Source organism: Labrus mixtus, chromosome 20 (genome assembly GCF_963584025.1).
Source record: "Labrus mixtus chromosome 20, fLabMix1.1, whole genome shotgun sequence".
NCBI lineage: Eukaryota > Metazoa > Chordata > Actinopteri > Labriformes > Labridae > Labrus > Labrus mixtus.
The window spans coordinates 10,730,304-10,750,540 of record NC_083631.1 but is presented as its reverse complement, the minus strand read 5'-3'; the positions used below and the strand labels follow the sequence as shown (position 1 = coordinate 10,750,540).

The 20,237-nt window shown below is 37.6% G+C and overlaps 1 protein-coding gene across 1 annotated transcript; it reads left to right on the top strand.

The window, feature by feature from the left end:
• The first annotated feature begins 2,335 nt into the window (after positions 1–2,335).
• LOC132954470 (MAGUK p55 subfamily member 2-like) lies at positions 2,336–15,079 on the top strand. Its single transcript, XM_061027024.1, has 15 exons — positions 2,336–2,398; positions 2,506–2,542; positions 5,949–5,997; positions 6,413–6,513; positions 6,631–6,786; positions 7,529–7,699; positions 7,818–7,925; positions 9,641–9,760; positions 9,947–10,078; positions 10,296–10,398; positions 12,064–12,132; positions 12,296–12,457; positions 13,320–13,522; positions 13,900–14,028; positions 14,644–15,079. The coding sequence occupies exons 3-15, from the start codon at positions 5,967–5,969 to the stop codon at positions 14,818–14,820; spliced, it is 1,662 nt and encodes a 553-aa protein (XP_060883007.1). The 5' UTR covers positions 2,336–2,398; positions 2,506–2,542; positions 5,949–5,966; the 3' UTR covers positions 14,821–15,079.
• Positions 15,080–20,237: the final 5,158 nt, after the last annotated feature.

Genomic DNA, 20,237 nt, shown 5'->3' with positions numbered 1-20,237 from the left:
GACGTAAAGAAGCTGCATGGCACTGCGTTATAGCGTTTGTTAGACACACACACACACACACACACACACACATACATACACACACACACACACACACATGCACACACACACACACACACATACACACACACACATACACACACACACATTCACATACACACATGCACACACACACATACACACACACACATTCACACCCACATTCACATACACACATGCACACACACACACACACACACACACACACACACACACACACACACACACACACACACACACACATACACACACACACGCACGCACACATTAGTCTCAGAAGAGTAGAGATGCTTTGTACCAGATTTAGCTAACTAGCTAATTTCCATCTGTTGTCCATAGGCAGGTGATGGCAAAATTCACTTTTATTTTGCAAAAATGACTTTTCCATGTATCAATAGAAAGACATTTTCCATTCAACATTTACTGAAAGCAGGCCATAGCTTATATGTTATACATTAAATGAATATTTTTATAATTTTTATTTATTTCAATTTCTGGATGGTTATTACTTATTACGCAGCATATAATAACATTTGCATAAGGACGTGTACACCACAATATGTAATCAAAACATAGGGAAATACAGGGTTCAGGATGTTTATTCCAAAATGCGGCAGATTATAACAAAAGTGTTATTACATAATGAAGTGAAAATGTATTACATTTTCTCAAGTTATTACATAATGCAGTGTTATTATAACATAATGCATTTTTACACACCATGTCTGTTCCCACTGTGCTTGACATTCACTGTAAGGGTACAAATCAGCATAGATGATGAATGTTTCAGGAAAACGAAACTGGAAATCATATCCAGTAAGGCGTACAAAGTAACCCTGTAATTCTTGGCTGTTCATTCATAGTTTCATTTCACATGGTAACTATTAATTCAGTATACTTTAAAAAATCATTATGCGAAAAAAAAAAAATCATCTTTAAACGTCTCAGAGACCAAACTTGACAGAACTGTCAGCAGCTAAAATCTCAGCAGCCCATTCATTTCACTTTGATTGGATCTGGCTGTTGTGGTGGTATTTATTTTCCTACCATGATGATTCCATTTATCAGAATAAATAAAAATAAATAAACAGGATAAATAAAAATAAAAATAAAACTAAAGTAAGAGTCTGGGAAACAACAAGTTCTATTGTAAATGTTATTGGATAGGAGGAAGAATAATTCACATATGGGCCTAGAAATTAGAACAAAATCATTGAGCAATGCAAGTGAATATAATAATAATCTCACAAAAATACATGATACCTAAGTTGACATCAGATGAGTTTAAAGCTTTTGTGCTGAAGGTTGCCTGACTCGCCTTGCCATTCATTCTCAAACATTAAAACAGCAAAGGATCTGTTTCTCGATCAAAAAAGTATTTGTTTTGGAAATATTAACTTTCACTTCATGTCACTGCACCTCCTTACTTCTTCAAACATTTTGGGAAAAATATTTTTTTTAAAACATAGAAGACTTCAATAGTTGAAGGGGGGAGGGGGGGACTAAATTGGGCTGGTTTAATTTTTGGTTTTCTCATTTGTCTTTTCTTATTCAAACTGAAAGGGGGGGGGGTCTTATTATTATTATTTTTTATCAAAATAATGTTTACTCCAAAAAACATAGTGAACTACAATAGGCTGACCAGTTGTACCCTAGTGTAAATGTGTTTTTAAGGGGGATTTGTCTTTTTGTTTTAAGTAAATACATTATTTGAAACATATATAACATATTTTCCACAATTTCCCAGTTTGGGATTAATAAAGTAATTCTATTCTATTCTATTCTATATTGCTCATGTTATTCGCATTTATTTGAACTACAAAGCTGATGAATATTAAGAAGTCTTTTTATGCAGAATTAACTTCTTTAACACAATCCAATATAAACAGATTTTTCCCTCCTCAAAACAGCGTTCATATAAAGCTGTGGCGACTTTCCGTTTTAAATTGACAACAAAAGAGGAAAAAAGCGCACTGGTCCTTTAATCCTCCTCTAATGGTGGGAATCAAGAGACAAGTTATATAAGGAATCTAACCGGAAGCTTGAAGAAGCACCAAAATGATGTAGACTACGAGCTAAAATTCCACCTGGCCTTCATCACACTATGTTCCACATAGTGAATTCACATGGTGAACACATATCATGATTATAACAATAATATGATCATATTGTTTCTGTATAACGTATTGTAAATATGCAAAATGAGATTTAAGTTTGAAATATTGCCGGAAGTTGCATGCTTTCTCGTGTGTTAGTGATGTGAGCCTATTGATGACGATTGAACAAAAAAAAAAACATAGACAACAAGAAGCGCACGAGACATCGCATCGAGTGGGTATCTTGTCTTATTGTGCAAAAGGTACTTGGTGCATGGTTTTTAATTCACATTTTCTACCGTGCGTCCTACTGTTGCGAATGTTGTACATATTTTCTCTTTCTTTTCCTACCATCTCTCGTTTTCCTTAGAGAGCAGATAACGCTACACTGGACTGCTTTGACAAAGGTGTGAGCGTGTGCTTTGTGTGTGTTTATAACAAAGCGCTGAAAATAACATTAGTGGTAAAGCTGTACGTGCGATAGGCTAAAGAGACGGACCTTTTTTTTGTCTGCGTTTTTTGTGTGGTTTGCCTGTGAATGTGCGTCTTTGTGTGCCTATGTGTGTACGCCATTATGCTTTGTTATGACTCCAGAAAAGAATTAGAAGACCCTTCTCTGTTTGAGTGGGCACCGTCTCGTCCACGTATAGCCGGCTACGTAAATTGTGTTTACACATGAAGTGATGCACATGCCTTCACAGCGTCAACAACCTAAGCATTAAACAACGTTAATTAAAGATGAGAGCCCATGAAACACACAAGTGTTTACGGGGTTCAGGTGACGTAAGAAAAAAAAAAAAAACCGTGACACCGCAAATCACATCCCCCACCTGCTCAAATCACACACACACACACACGCGCGCGCGCGCACACACAAACTCTCTATTACACTCACATCTTCACTCAAATCTTATTCGATAATCCATGGAAAATTAAATAGAATATTAACTGTATTAATAATAGCCTATAAATTGCAAAATGAATCCATTGAAACATGGAAAATGTGAAATCTAAAAATAAATTGTTTTTTCGACAGTTAATTCAAGAATTATTATTTAAGAAAACAGGTCTGCAGCATAAACGTGCAAGGTTACTGGACATTGCTTGAAAACCTTTTATATGTGTCTTTGTATTTTTCTCTTTACTGGTGCAGCAGAGCAGATGGGTGACAGTGGGAGTTAGAATGGGGGGGGGGGGGTTATTAAGGGAATAATCGTGAGGGGGAGAATATGAAGGTAAGGATGGTACAGTAATAACAAGAATAATAATAATAAAGTTTATTTATAAAGCACTTATCAAAACCAACGTCACAAAGTGCTTTACAGAAGAAAAAAAAAATCCCAACAAATACACAACAATAAAATCCTATTAAAAGCATGAAAAATAAAACAACAGTGCAGCAATCATTCAATGAACAGAGAAAAGAGAAACAACCGAGACAAAGATTGGCTAAAGTTAACAGTGAAACAAATAAAACATCCTGGATGAAACAAGGATTAGAAGAAGGCCTTTACGATAAAAAATGGGTTTTAAAAAGTGATTTAAAAGAAGATACTGATGCTGCTAGTCTGAGATCCTCAGGCAGGTCATTCCACAGCCGAGGAGCCCGAGCTACAAATGCTCGATCTCCTTTAGTTGTCAAGTTTGAGGTGTGAACAGAGGTTCCTGCCACCTCCAGTAGGGTGTGCCAGTAGGGCCACTAAGCAATGGCAAAAGATTAAGGGACATATGAGAGTAAGCGCATGGGGCAATGACAGAAGTTGGTGATGTTGACAAAGATAAGTGAACAAATGGGATGAGAGATGAGTAGAAGGAAATTAAAGGAGACAGAGAATAACAGAGGTCAGGGGATGTAATGTAAGATTAAGTGTGAGAAGATTTTTCTATTATTATTATAGTTCATGTGAAAAGTAGTTGTTCAAGCTTTTAAAAATGTTTTCCTCTCCAACCCTGTTTCTGTCCCCTTCATTTGTCATCCCAATAACTTTATCCACATCAACAGCTACTCTTCCTGCCTTCCACCGGAAACAAATCAAGTAGTTTTATGTAGTATAACACTAACCTAAACATGTTTTCTTCATAATATGTACCTTCATGGCTACACATAAATAGGTGAAATCCATCTATCTGAACAGCTGTAAGCCTTGAGCATCTATTTATCAGCACATGTTTCTCGTTTTATTTCTGGAGCCAAAATATTCAGAGGTTTTCTAATTGTTAGAACCAAAAAATGTTGTGATTAAAACTAGTACAACCATTGAAGCTATTGAAAATGTGTTGTTTGATGTTTTAAAAAAATCCGTCTTGACTGTGAACTGAACTATAATTTACAGACATCTACTAAAATCCTGTTGTCTAAAAGTGTATATAAGGCTAGTGGTTTGAACTGGATCCGAATTCAGTTTGTACATTTCTCCTGATGGAGCATCTCAGTAGGAAACACAACACAGATGCAGGAGCAGTGGTTTAATGCTTTGAGTCGGATTTAGTGTTGTGATTTGGGCCTGAATCCTGATTTTTAGGGGGTTTCCCCAAATTGTTTTATGTCTGCAGCCCGCTGTGAGCCACAGATTACATTATGTGCAAGTCCTGGTTAAAAAAATGTATTTAACTTTGACTTTGTAACACACAAAGCCATTACATAGTTTGAATCTGTTACAACATTCATGCTTGTCACAGATAAATTGGTGTTATATGCTGCCAGTATTCAGTCAGAAATTACATCCCGAATCTTTAAAAGTATGTTTGAAATAGTTAGTTTCGGATGTCTCCATCGGTCCTGTGTCTAGTGCATCTTTTTTTTTTAAACTCTAATTTCCTAGTTTCTGGAGAACAAGAAAACAAACTTTTGCACATCTGTCTACAACTTTATTGGTCTTGTTTGAAGAATGAGCTGCCTTGAGCTTGCATAATATCATCTAAAAATAGGCAGTAGGTGGGTGATGTTTTTCAGACTACATTTTTGATCAAGTACATTTTCATCCCTACATTCGATTGTCCTCTTGTTTGCTTTAAATCTCAAGTCCCTTTTCCACAACCTGTTCAGGGTGGGATACAACAACACTGGAATGCTGTGAAAATACTTGACCACTAAAATTACACTGTTGTGTTGATTTGCATATCAATCAAGTCAGTTTTTATTTGTATAGCGTCAACTCATAACAAGTGTTATCTCGAGACACTTTATGCAGAGTTACAGGACTGTTTGGGCTTTAGGGTGCAGAATATTTATGTGAAAAGGGGTTTCCAATATCACCTGCTCTTATGTGTGTGTTTGTGTTTAAGGGGAAAAAAACTGACAAAGAGTCTCTCTATTTTGCTCTCCTCAAATTGCTATCTTATTGTGTCTGTCGTCATGGCAATATGAAGTTATGCCTACATTACCTCCACCGCCCTCTCTTACAATAATTTGTCTCTTTTTAATCTCTCTCTCTCTCTCTCTCTCTCTCTCTCTCTCTCTCTCTCTCTCTCTCTCGTTTATAGTTGGGATGCTTATTTCTAGGACTATCACTGGAGCTCTGCCCTCCTGTGCTGCATCACTGCCTGTTGTGTATTTATGGGTTTTTCTTGTGAAACAAAAGAGGTTGCATGATTGCTGTTGGACAATAACACAAATAAGCCAGCATCATGCTTAGAATTTACAGTGCAGACACGAGAGCTGCATTAATCTTCTCTCAAGACAATTAAAAAAGATACATGCATTTGCTTATGAAACTAACAACATTAGCCTCTTTCTGCTTTTTGGACTCCTTGGATCAATGGACTTTGTACATTACTCATATCTCACTTCTTTTCCTCATCTTTCTCTCTTAGATCGACTGAAGCTCTACAATGCCTGTGGCCTCGACTAAGACAGAGCCTGGTAAGACCAGATATCTAACTGGAGCTGTATTCCTTTCCTCTTTTGTATTCACTTTGGAATATAAAAATGCTTCACGTGTTTCAGCAATGTTTCATCTATGTTATACTAAAGTAGAGTGGGGTCTTTGTTCAAAACTACCTGTGCAATAGCTACACATGTAGTTGTTGGCTGTTGGCTATGGATGGCTGTAGGACTTTTATCACATGTTGGGGAAATTATTTAGACTGGGATGCACATATTTCAAAAAACTGCTAACTTAAGCTTTTAAAGATATAGTGCAGGCACAGCGATGACTCAAATGCCAAAAGTTCCACTAAAGACCATAGCTAATTAGAAAAATAGTTATTGATACCATACCATGACTTATTCATGTATACAAAACTGCGGTTCCTGTTTTGGTCGTTTGTGTGTGTAGTGCCCCAGGTCTTGGATGTGATGAGTGACAGCACCACCAGCTCCACCACGGCCAAGGACCTGGACCTCATTTATCTCAAAGGCATCATGGAGAGCCCTCTGGTGTGGAGTTTTGTAAAAAAAAAAAAAAAAATGTACATTGATGATGTGTTCATATATACACAAAAATAAGAAACTCAAACATAATGGTGTGTCTTTGCATACATGTATGGATGTTAGGAACAAGAGGAGAGCCTGAAAGAGCCACGGCCGTCACCAGTGAGGGAGAACAACGTTGAGCTCCTGCAGGAAATCCTGAGAGACCTCAACCCCTTCACAACCCGCTCTGACACTGCAGCTGAGCTAGCGCTCATACTCACACAGCCTCACTTTCAGGTGCAGATCACATATATACATTTAATAAAAAGTGTAAATATAGTTCACTTTAAAATTGTCTTCAACTTGGATTGTATTAATACCATAAATTAATGGGGAATGTACGCTGCACTAACCTGTGTTCGACTTGTTAGATACCAAATGATTTAGTTTTCTGTCTTGTCATGTGAGTTAAAAATCATACATTTTTTGTCTAAATCATCTAAAATGATTACATGTGTCATGGGTAAGAAACAGTCTCCATGAATTCCGGGCATCTAATTTGCAGTATAATAACAACATGTGCTGAATGGGGGGTGAACACTCTTCTACAGATTGCTGACCAATAGAGAAATGTATTGGTGAGTGGGCTTTGGGCTCATCATTAGACATCAAGGGTTTTCATATGCATGAATTATCTCTGTATTTAGAATTTTGTTCAATTTATTACGCCATGAATATTTGGTTATATTTCTTTATCTGATCTACTATCCAGAAACCCATCTATCCGTCCTATAGTTAGCATAGCCACATGCCAATGTTGATGTTGAGATGCACCATGGGCAGAGGAAACATGGGCCATTAAGGCTGGTTGTTTTGTTAAATCCGCCAATACAATGGGTTGTTTGACCTTTGCACACTATACTATTTTCCAATCATACAGTTAAAAACAGAATTTGATTTGTCCAAAGAAGCAAATGCTATTTATATATACTTTTTTTGTATGTCTTTTGTTTGATTATTTTACTTTTTTACTCACCAGTCTCTACTTGAGACTCATGATTCAGTAGCATCCCAGGCATGTGATAGCCCACCCCCCAGCCCATGTGACTGTGTGGATCATGAGCAGGAGGACGGCCACAAACACAACCTGCACCCACCACCTGACGCAGTACGCATGGTGGGCATACGCAAAGTAGCGGGGGAGCATCTGGTGGGTATTATTTTAGCATTCAACATATTTGGCACAAATGAATTCTAATGTTTGTGCTTTTAATGAAAAAGGACACAATGTTGAGTAATTTAAACTTATTTTTGCTGTTTTGCTACAGGGTGTGACATTTAAGGTGGAGGCTGGTGAGCTAATTATAGCTCGCATCCTCCATGGGGGGATGATAGACCAGCAAGGACTACTGCATGTTGGAGATATAATCAAAGAGGTAGGTCGACTGAAATTCAACTTTGGAAACACTTTAACTTCTGAAATCAAAGTTCTGATGACCTCATGAGCACTGTATAACCCCACTTAATGTCTATCTAAAACATTGTAGTTTGGGCTATTATGCTTTTACAATCTCTTTATTTTTAATTAGATTTTATACTGTATAATTATATTATCATGTACCAGTAAATGTAATCTGATTACACTCTGCATATGACTTTTTGCTAAACATGAAGCTGCCTGGTCAGAGTAGCTTAGCACCAAAATACTGGAGGACTTGATAAGTTAAGGTAAAAAGCTACATAATTCTTTACCCTAGTCAAGAATTTTAAAGATTATATTAGAAAACATTATGTTTTTATGTTAAAAAACACTGCTGTAAATGGTAATTAAGATCTTAATATGAATTAATCACATATCAATAATTTTTTTGTAAAAACGCATTTAATCACAGGTAGACGTATTTGGTCTGTACCACCCTATTTCAAATAGTATTCTTTATGTTATGGTGGTCTAAATTCGGATGCTCACCTTGCTTATCATCAGGTCTTGTTTCAACACTTGAACCTACATCAATGTTCTTTACTGTAGCTATTTGTCTGCTTTCTTCATTTTCCTCATAGGGCTATAAATTTTAGGGTTTGTTTTTCTTGCCAGGTACATGATGGGCAGACCAAAAAGAAAATGTTTCATTTATTAGTTGATTGTGGATGATGTTGTTTTACTCAGACAGAAAAAAATAAATCAATATTAAACAGGATCCTAAACGAATTTGGGAAAAACAAATGAGTGCCCCCCTCGTTTTTATAGTTTATAACTGTAAAAATGCTGTCTTGTTCCCTCCCTTCATCCACAAATGAAAGGAAGATCATGCGATGTGTGTATGCACAATTATGGGTAAGCCCATAGAACCAAAATGAAGAGGAGGGTGGTTAACTCCTCATTCCTCAGGGGGCTGATACTGAGACTTAAAGAAATGTGTTTTCATAAATTCAATAAAACATCCATTTACCCCTTGGAGCTAATGAACCAAGGGATCCTCCAGTGATCTCCTGTGGCACTTAATCAAGAACAAATCTGATGCCATTTCATGGAGCATTATCTTGCACTCTTTGAACTTCATGTGCTTCTCAATAAACAATCATCATCTCTACCCACCATGTGTGCAGCCTGTGAAATACATCTTTTATGTGTTTTCAGTCCAGGCACTTTAAGATTTTGCAATAAGTCTCAGTAGTGCAGTATTAAGTTGTTCAAATAGTTTGATACACGTGGCACTTGGTTGTCTGATGATGATGAGTGCCATGAGTTGGACAGAGATTGGGCAACCAACAGATGCATTGATGTTGGGTGTAACACAAGGAGGAGATTTCTTTTGATTAGCTTGGCTATGGCAGCAGCTTCTGTTCAATTGCTCCTTTAATGAGATCAAAAGAAAGTATTGTTTGCTATTGTTATACTTTCATTGCTATTCAGATATGATTATAAACAGTGATTTTTGTCAACCAAGGCACATGATGTGACTCCCTATCCTGATCTGATCTTGTGCCTGTGAAGGCATAAAGATCTTTCCTGTGACCTCTTTTCTAATGTTTCCTGCTCACTAAAGTCTTGTTGTGTTTGAGACCTCCTTGAGGACATGGCATTAGGGGCCGCTAATTTGTCTATCAGTTTGTCAATTCAGAAAGGTTTCTTCATCAAACGTGTCCACAGGTGAATGGACGAGAGGTGGGGCAGGACCCTAGGGTGCTGCAGGAGGAGCTGCAGGCAGCCAGTGGAAGTGTGGTACTGAAGATACTACCCAGCTACCATGAAGCAATACCACCAAGACAGGTAAAAGCTACAAAAATAGAACACAGAGAATAGTTGTACTACCATTAATTAGTTTAGTTAAAATGGGTCAACAAATGGCCAGACATAATATTAAGTAAGAAGCACACAGTTGTAGAATGAATCTTTGAGAATGCAAAAACAACAAACATGTTATTGAGTCCCTTTTCTGTTTTTTCATTTTCCCAGGTGTTCTTTAAGTGTCACTATGATTATGACCCAGGTAACGACAACCTGATTCCCTGTAAGGAGGCGGCCTTAAGGTTTGAGACAGGAGACATTCTGCAGATAGTCAACCAAGATGATGTCAACTGGTGGCAGGTGGAGTACAAACACATAATGTGTTTTTAAATGCATTTGCATTTGTTTTCCCTTTTGTGTTGTTTGTTATTCACAGAAAGCTTTAAGTCATTAAAATTGACATTCTAAATCCATTTTCCAGAGATTATCGTTTAATACAATCACATGAACACTGATTGTGGTTTTTGTTTTTAAATGCTTGTATTCGGTAATGGGTCTTTGTATGTGTTTCAAACAGGCCCGTCATGTAGAGGGTGGTAGCACGGGGCTGATTCCCAGTCAGATGCTGGAGGAGAAGAGGAAAGCATTTGTCAAGACAAATGTTGAGCTTGCACCAGCAGGTAACTGTTAGAAAAATAAACAAGAAGAGCATAGTAATGGTATTAAAGAGTATCCCTTGTTTGCGTGCTTTGCATATGTGTATGTGCTATAGGCACATTGGAGACCCTGTGATCTAGATCTGCAAATAAAAGCATTTGACTTGAATGAACTGTTAACACGTCATGCTTCAACTTTTCTGCTGTCATGCAGAACACGATAACTCCTAGGGATCTCTTTTTCCATGACTAATTTTTTACAATAAATCTCTGTTTGGAATAACGTCACATGTGGGCCCATTCACCGGAGCAGTGAACTGCTTAGTGTGTATGAAGACACATTTCACCAGGCCATAAACATAACGCAGCCTGCCACAGATAAGATAGTCTGGTTACAATGTCTACGTCTGTCTTTGATAGGTTTATAGAGTGACTAACAATCAGCTTGCTTAAAACGACTTCTCATTTTGATCTACTTATTAAATTAGTACTAAAATGTGCAATATACACGGCCACATGTGTAGGAGTGTTAAATGTTGATTGTTCAAATCGGTCTTAAATGTTCAAGTAAGGTGTGACTTTTTATAACGTAAGAAAAATGCATTAGCCCAAGTCTGATGTCTGACTAAATATGTGTCTGTGGTCAGCTTTTATTTACTTTAAGAGTATTAATTTATACATTTGTAATTGCAGTAATTATGTATGATTGGTGATAAATTATCATAGCTCAGCAGGGCCTCCATTTATTCTATCTGGTTTTCTTAGGGCAGAAGTACCTGACAAGCTCATGGCAGCGCCTCTGAACATTTCAATCTTGTTGTTCTGTAGTCTGTACATAACACAGCCACCATCAGCACAAGACATATGATTTTATATTTTCTGACAATTTGTACCTGTACATTTGTTTGAAAGCACATTGTTTTCATCCGTCCCATGGATGTCTGACTTCAGGGACCAACTCAGAGCTGGCTCTCTTTAAAATGAGCGAGCACACGAGTACTCTAATTCAGACTTACAAGGCCAAATTGTATGTTCTCTTGTTTGACTCTGTGTATGTAGTTCACAGTGAAATTGGTGACATGTTAAACTTTTTCGTCCAGCCTCCCTGAATAAAAGCAAAGCAAGTATTGTAAAGAGAGAATAAAAAACTTAAAAGTTCAACTGCGAGAGAGCATCTAGCTATTCTCTGGTATGATTTTTTTAATGCATGTTTACAGTTTTGCATTTCAAGTCAAACATCTACAAAAGATAAACATTCATGGCTCTCCAAATGTTTGTATGTTGGCTAAATGTATAAACACTGTAGTGTCATAAACACATTCTGGGGGCATATCATTGACTTAATATCTGTCCATAGCGGTTTAGTGTTATGGCTCAGAGGTTGGTGAGATTGGAACTGTTACCCGCACTGGATTGTTTCACTTTCTCTGATTGGACAAACAGTGGGTAAAGTGGTAATAAGATGATTGGCTTGGCGGCTCAGGTGTAATTATAGGCTCACCCCCTGTAAAACAGTGATTAGGTATTTAATAAGTCAATAGTGTTTCCTTCACACTGATCCCCATTAGCTATTTTCCCTCGATCTTAAGTTGTTTTTTTGCTAAGCTAAGAGAGGAGGGTGGGTGAATGAAGAACTTGACTCGATAACTTCAGTGCTTGAAGTAATGTAATGCTTCATCTATGCCGCAGGAAATCTTTGTACTGGTGTTGGAGGGAAGAAAAAGAAGAAAATGATGTATGTGACCACTAAAAATGCAGGTAACAAAGCATGTCCTTTATATCATGCTGCATTGTTGGGCCGAGTCATTAAACTATGTCTACTGATAAATCAAGTTTTAACCTCTGTAAAAACAGTGAAAGTTTTAAGTTATTTTTCTTTGTCTTCTCTCCTTTTTCTCTTCTGTCGGACTTCCTTTCTTAGAGTTTGACAGACATGAAATATTGCTCTATGAGGAGGTGGCCAAGGTCCCACCTTTTAAGAGGAAAACCCTCATTTTGATTGGTGCCCAAGGTGTTGGGCGGCGGAGACTAAAGAACAAGCTTCTACTAAGGGATCCTTTACTCTTTGGCACCACCATTCCATGTAAGTAATCACACATTAAACATTAAATTGTCTATTGCTCTTTTTGATGACCTGGATGGATTATTGTTGTTTTATATTCATAGCGGGGGGGGGGGAGAGAGCTCGTTGATGGTTGATTTACATTGACTTTTATTGGGAGAGAGAGAAAAGCGCACTGAGCTGTCTGTTGATGAGCGTGTCTCGAAACAATGTGTGCTTTTAAAACAAGTTAGAGTAGTCAGAGTAGGCTGGAACTTTCAGCACTACCTTCTGCTTTTTATGTTTGTTCTTAACAAGTTGTTTGACTTATACATGGGTGCAAGTTGAGTCCCTGTACTGTACTTGTTGCCCACTCTGTCTCATCAACAGAACCCTCTGTTCTGCTGGCTAAAGTAACATCTAACAAGTAACAAGTGTTATCGTAGAATCTCAACTTTATAATTTATAATGTACTGTTTAAAAAAAATAAAATAAATCTTTGACTTTTAATGAATTAAGTAAAGTTAAGAAATATGTCTACCCTGCTTATGTCCCTGCCTGGTGGGCCACCGCCCCTAGAAGTAAAACCTAGGGGAAACACAGCCAAGGCTTCAGGTCAGAAGGTCAGAAAGGGAATTGGGGTTGTGCAAGAAGCAGTGAACTAATAGACTGTCAGTTAAAACCCCCATTGTTTACAAATAACTTTGGTTTTGAGTTGATAATGCGTAGTTTAAATCAAAAAGAGGTGTTATGCTGTGTTAAATTTCCATTTTTCTATTGTTTTCAGATTGCCACTTTACATGTGGCCACCAAAAAACCTGTCATCAATTTTTGAGGGGTCAGTGCCAAAGATTATTAGCACCCATATGTGCATGTTCATGATTCCTTTTCCCCCACTATCCAGACACTTCTAGGAAGCCCAAAAAGGGGGATCAAGAGAGTCGGATGTATGCTTTCACCAGCCGGAGCAAGATGGAGGCTGATATCAAGAACGGATGCTATCTTGAACATGGAGAGTATGACGGCAGCCTCTATGGAATCAAGATCGACTCCATACATGAAGTCGTGGAGGCAGGGCGTGTCTGCATTCTAGATGCAAACCCTCAGGTACACACAGAAATGCCACATTTTTGAGCATTGGCTTTGTAGTGCTGTTAAAGTGGCATTATGCTTTCTATCCTTTATAGCCTACACACTTTACCAATAACAATACATAAAAGTAATACAAATACATTTCATTTGAACACTGTCCTGGGAAGGTTAGACACCAAGAACAGCCTTGAAAATGTGATGTAGCTCAATTCTGTCAGCTGAGTGTCATGTGCCTTACTCAAGGGCATTTTTCTGACGCAATAGGACTGCACAAAGCAAGTACTGAAGTGTGGCCAGTAAGGAAACTCCAGCCATCTGGTGGAATCCTGACCTAGTATTTTCAACACAGTCTTTGTGATCAAAATTGTTTGTGTGTTCATGTTATATTCCAGTCTCTCAAAGTGCTGAGGACCTCAGAGTTCCTGCCCTATGTGGTGTTCCTTCAGTCTCCTGACTTCGAGGTGCTCAAGGCCATGAACCAGTCGGCTGCAGAGGCAGGAGTGGTTACCAAGACCTTGACGGTAAGAAAAACTCATAGTATCTTCATTTACATGAAGAGAAAAGAAACACCATTCTCCCCATCCTGCTGTAGATTTACAATCAGCGCTGTGCAGGGCCCCCAGAATCATAAAGGACCACCTGCATCCATCTCACAAACTTTTCTCCCTCCTACCTTCAGGCGAGAGGTATTTGGAGCATTTCTGCTAAATCCAGCAGAATGCTTAACAGTTTTTCTTCCACAGGCTGTCAAGATCGTAACCCAACCCTCTCACACAAATAAAATAAGTAACAGATGGACCTGTGCTGCATAAATTGAATGACTGGTGCTAACTGTGCTGCTGGTTTTATTTTTTATCTGTTTTTTTGTATCTAAGCTTTTTTTATTGTAATTGTTTACTGTACTCTTAGAAGATTTTTAGGTATATTTATATATCTATGTTACATGTTCTTTCTGTCACACTAATTGGGGATACAGATACATGAGATAAATGCCAATTAAACAGAACCTTAGACACTTTCACCTCAGTTAGCTGCATAAAAAGTATAAACTTGAAAAGGTACCAGGAAGGTTACTGACATTCCATTAAAAATCCCATTAAGAAATTTAGTTTGAAACCTTGTGTTTTCCATCTTAGGATGGGGAGCTGCAGAGGACATGTGATGAGAGCACCAAACTCCAGGCAGCCTACGGCCACTACTTTGACCTCAGCATCATCAATGACAACCTGGATGAGACCTATCGCACAGTCAAGGCGGCCTTGGATACGGTTTCTAAAAACCCTCAGTGGGTTCCCGTCACCTGGGTTTTCTAGAGGGCGTCTGTGGAGGGAGGACTAAGGAGGAAATAAAGGCGAGCGAACAGCACTGAAGATATGCTACTGTGTAAAGTTAAATATAAAACTGTGTAAATAGTGGATGTTTTTACAACAACTTGTTCCTATCAACACAAAATCTGATCTGACCCTTACAATAGCAGTTTTACAGGGGTGAATGCTGAACATTTTACATTGTGTTAGATAAAACATCCATTATTTAAACAGGAATACATTTGTCTTAGCTTTGAGGACAGGAAAAAAAGGAATAGTCAGAAACACAGAAACATGAACGAGAAAGAAGTCAGTAGAAGAATTGAGAAAAAATGTGCGTGTGTGTGTGTGTGTGTGTGTGTGTGTGTGTGTGTGTGTGTGTGTGTGTGTGTGTGTGTGTGTGTGTGTGTGTGTGTGTGTGTGTGTGCGTGCGTGCGTGCGTGTGTGCGTGTGCGCAGTTGTCTATTTGTGCTTAATTTTAGAGCAGACACTTTTGTATTTCTTAATTATCTGTGTGCCATTACTGATGATCATCAGCAGATTTTGTCACTGTTTACATTTCATGATCAGCACTGAGTTAACACCTCATTTGTACGCAGTTAGTGCCAGTAAATTACGTAACACAAACTTATCAACTGACCAAAACGTTATCCTAGAATGTTAAAAAGAAATTGACAAATGCCTATCACAACTACAAACTAGATAAATTAAAGCTGTTTGTTTAATAGTGTGGCTGCCCATAAGGTCTTCAATTTACAAAAGCATAAATGAAAAAGGCAAGTTGTTTGTATAATTTATCTTTAAACTGTTAATTGTCTAACCCATGCAATGATTTAGTTGCGGTGAAAAGCACAAAAACACACCTTTTCTATTGTCAAACTACTTTTTTAAATAAGATTTCAATCTTTTTATTACCAGGTGCCAACAATGAAAGTAAACTCCACTGTCAATCTGTGCTCTCTTTTGTAAGCATATATTTAATGTAGTTGCACACTAGTGTGCATGATGTGTTGTTTCAATATTGACAGTGACAAGTGCGCATGTGTAATTGTCTCATCGCAGGACATGTGATGTCACACATATTAACCAAAACCCCTCACACTGCTACTTTTTGGCTGCTTGATACAAAAATGAAGGTTCTCCTTCTCCATAACTAATCCAGGTTAAATCTGTATTGTGTAATGAGAAGAAGCCCTTTACCAGAGTACAGGGAGAACTGACTGCCATGCATGCACTCATTGGATTCCCATACCCGTGAACATACATGTTTACTATCACTGACAATATCACCTGCATTCCTAAAGCAGACCCACAGTTACACAAGGTGGCAATAAATACATGTTGGCTATTCCCCTTATCAGCAGCACCTCGAGGCTACATATGCAGACTTTTAACAGGACATGCTGTGGCATGCATCCTTACAGTGGCTAAACATGTAGCGCACATACGTTTTATTTGATGTGTAATGTGTGAGTCAATGTCAGTACAGTTCATTTCATGAAGTGACTGTTACAGGGCTGGTGCATCATGCTGATTAGACAACATTAGAAGGGGTAACATCTAAGTTACTGTAACACAGAGGTTGATCCCAAAGTTGATTATGAAATGAGTCGCTCCACTTGTGTACTGTCTTCACCTGTCCATGCTTGTGTCTGAGAATTAGAGGGATAAGGCTGAACCCTGTAGAAGTAGGAAGGGGTATTTGTTTTTATCCATGGAATCATAAGGATATCAGTTTTAAAAGAGAACTGCATGAATATCCCTGAATGAATCAGGTTACAGATTCATTTATTTATTCATATTTAAATTGCAGCAGAAAAAAACACAGTATTGTGCCGCCCTGTTACACACAAACTCATACAGCTCCTAGTTCATCATATCCGTGAAAAGTACCATGAAGCAATCAAACAACAGCACATTGAAACAAAACTGCTTATCAGGTGCAAGCGCAGTTGAAAGTGTAATGATCAACAAGCATAGAATATCAGAGTACAAAATCCCTCAAACACATCAGCTGAAAAATGATCAGTTCCTCCTGAAACTTACAGCACACATGTACGTGGGCACACATACATGTGTTTTTAATCGGAAAACATTCCACTCCAAACTGAAACTATTATTTATAATTGGCACTTTTACTTTTTTTATTCATAATTCAAATTCACAGATTTTTTTTTGTAGTCTTAACTCAGCTGTTAACAGCATGTAGATAGCATGTAGATACATAGTAATATACTAGCTCCTGTTTAAGTAAGTATGAGATTCTTGCTTAGTATTAACAAAATGTGAACTTTCAGAACATGTGCCATGTAAACACTTCTGCATTCAGCTGTTGTGTTGTGCCCTTGTGGGTCACCGTGCATGTGACACTGCCCATGGTGCCAATTGAAGAATGCTCCTTGAGCAGCTTGTTTGTACTCAGATTTTATATTGTGGCAGCTACTGAGTACTTTTGATGCACAATGAATTGTTAGACAGTATAGAAATAGTTGTATTAGAGAAGACCCTTTTATGGGGTCTTGTAAATAACATTTCTATGTATGCTCTAGTTTTCAAAAGTGGCTTGAACATAGCAGATATTCTTTGTCTGACAGCTATATTTTGAAGTCTTTGGTGTTGTAATGCACCACATGGTGGTCTCTTGAGGACATTCCAAAACCTCACTGTGTCCTTATTCTATAAAATGTCATGAATGCAATAAAACCATGTCGGCTGTATCTTTCTTTAACGATATGCATTTAAACTTGAAATTCATGGAACAGCCATACCTTTGTCAAGTGACCAGTGTCTTGAGATTACCGATTTATATCCAGTTCCTATGAATAAAGGTTTGTTGGCTATATTTTTGAGTAAATAAAAAAGGGGGTTGCTCCAAGTTTAGGTTTACTGTACATGTATACTCTTTATGTGCCAAAAACATGTTATTGAAGGGTTTTATAACAAAATGAAGCATATTAGGAGAATTAAAAAACATTTCAGTTTTTATTTAAAAGAAATTGGTCTAGATGAAAAACCCCTGAATCCCACATAGTTCTGTTTTTTCTGTTGTATGATTTGTCACCTGGCTCAAAACATAATAATAAAAAATAATTGAGACATCAATTTCACTCCATCTGGGTTATCTTCAAAACTTTTAGAGAAAGCCACACTAAGCAAAAACATATGTGACATCAATGGGAAAGAGTTTTCAGTGGCTGAATTGTGGAGTGCTCCTTTAAGTTCGGATGACTACATTTCATATAAAACCCTTCAATAAAAGTTCTGATCAAGCATGAACCTTGTCAATTTATTGCAGGACTTGTGATTGTGGAATCAGACATTGTTCATGTTTCACCTGAAAGTGAGTAAATACATTTGATTGAAATCAGCTGTGATACATTTTCTGTGTTGTTTTTATTGTGAGACATACTTTTATTTATCAAAAAGTACAGTTTCTGACATTTTAACACTTACATGATGTATTTTTGATTTGACCACAACAACAAGATTTAATGACAAGATCAAGAGGCCACTAAGCAGAATTTGTGGTTAGGAGTAACTTTACTGTTATCCCTGAGTTTTTAGATCCACAATGTTGGTTCCATTCTTCCAATAGTTCCCAATAGTAAAACCGTAAAACACACTGCAAGCACATGGCTTTATTTGACAAAATAACCATTAAATAATGGCAGCATGAGTCAAGTCCAAGGTTAAATAGAACAGTACAAGTATACAGGGAGAATACCAGAGGAAAGGCTGCAGTCTACATCCAGGTATTTTAGGGAAAAGTGCACTTTAGCCTATACAAAAAGTAAAGTGAAGTAACACACACACATACATACAGCCAAATATAACAAGGACATTACAATGTTGTAGCGACCCCTCATCAAGGTAACATAACGGTACTGAAAAATGAGACATACAAAAGCAAATGGCTTCCCAACTAACAGATCTAGTAAAATGTATCCCTAATCAAACCAATGAAATCAAACAGAGATAAATAGAATGTGTAAAAAGAGAACAGTGCATTGCCAAAGATGCCAATATTTTTTTTTTTTTAAATCAAACACAACAAACACACACGATTGTCTTTTTAAAAAGTTTTTACAGATTGACAATTCAAAAGAAGCTGAACTTGTGATTAAGTGTGTAATTGGGAAACATTAAACCTGCCACTAAGTCTCTGTTGCCACACCTGGTGGGACAGGAAGGGACAAAACACAACTTTCATCTGAAGTATATGGTTTTGTGTTTTCTTTATAAAATCTCTCAATAGAAAGATAAATCTCTACTAAAACGTTTTTTTAAATTCAATTCAATTTTTGTTTAAAAATTAAAGGGTTTTTAAGTAAATGTATTGAGATTCGACCGGAAAAGCTAAATGCTCTGGACCTTGTTGGGCTTGCTTGGCTTACATGCCTCTTCAATGCCACGTGGAGGCACGTGACAGTGCCTGTGGAGTGGCAGACAGGAGTGGTGGTTCCCATTTTTAAAAAGGGGGAGCGGATGGTGTGCTCCAATGAATGGATATCACACGTCTCAACCTCCCAGGGAAAGTCTACTCTATAAATAAAGTTGGAGCTGTGTCCTCATCTTTGGCACAAAAGCAGACATGTTCCCAGTGCGTGTTGTCCCTTGCAGTGAAAACTTACCAAATGAATGTGTAAAAAACTGAAATCCGGAAAAATGTGGTCTTAAAAAAAAGGAGTTGCATATTAACTAAATCTTCTCTTAAACACAAAAATAACAGAAGACTGACCTCTAAAGGCCAATTACTATCTTTTAGGTCAGTATCCCATCCCTATTGTTAATTACTCGAATAATGAACAGATTGTCTTGTCATCTTATTACATCATGAGTATCTCAAAAATATAGCAAGATTTGGCCGACTACACTTTTAGTGGCCTAGGCCTATTACATTTTTTGTATTTTTAGGCTAATCACAATATTTTTGTTTGCCAACCACAAAAACAAATTTGATGTCAACATTTCCATTACATTAAGAAATATATAATTACTAGGCTAGATTAATGTGACCATTTAATTCTGCCAGTTCCAATTTTTTGATTTGTGGAAATTGGACCCCCGATTTTCACACCCCAAAAAAACGCAAACGAGAGGTAGTGTGGTAAATATGAAAAGGCACCCTCAGTAGGACGTCATGCTACTGTAGTTGAAATGTTTGCTTATAGGTTCAAAGTAGAACCCAAAGTGTGCACCTTTGGTCACGCTGTGGAAACGAGGAAGGGAAAAGAGGGTTACGGTTAGCTTTAAATGATATGATGTTGCTGGAGGGGAGCGGGGAAAGTTTGGTGTGTGTGTGTGTTTGTGCGTATTTTTGTCTGACTTTCTGTAGCCTGCCTGCGCAATCTATGACAGAGCAGCTTTGTTCTACATTTTGAAAACAAATCATTTCCGGTAATACCACATAGCCTACGATATGA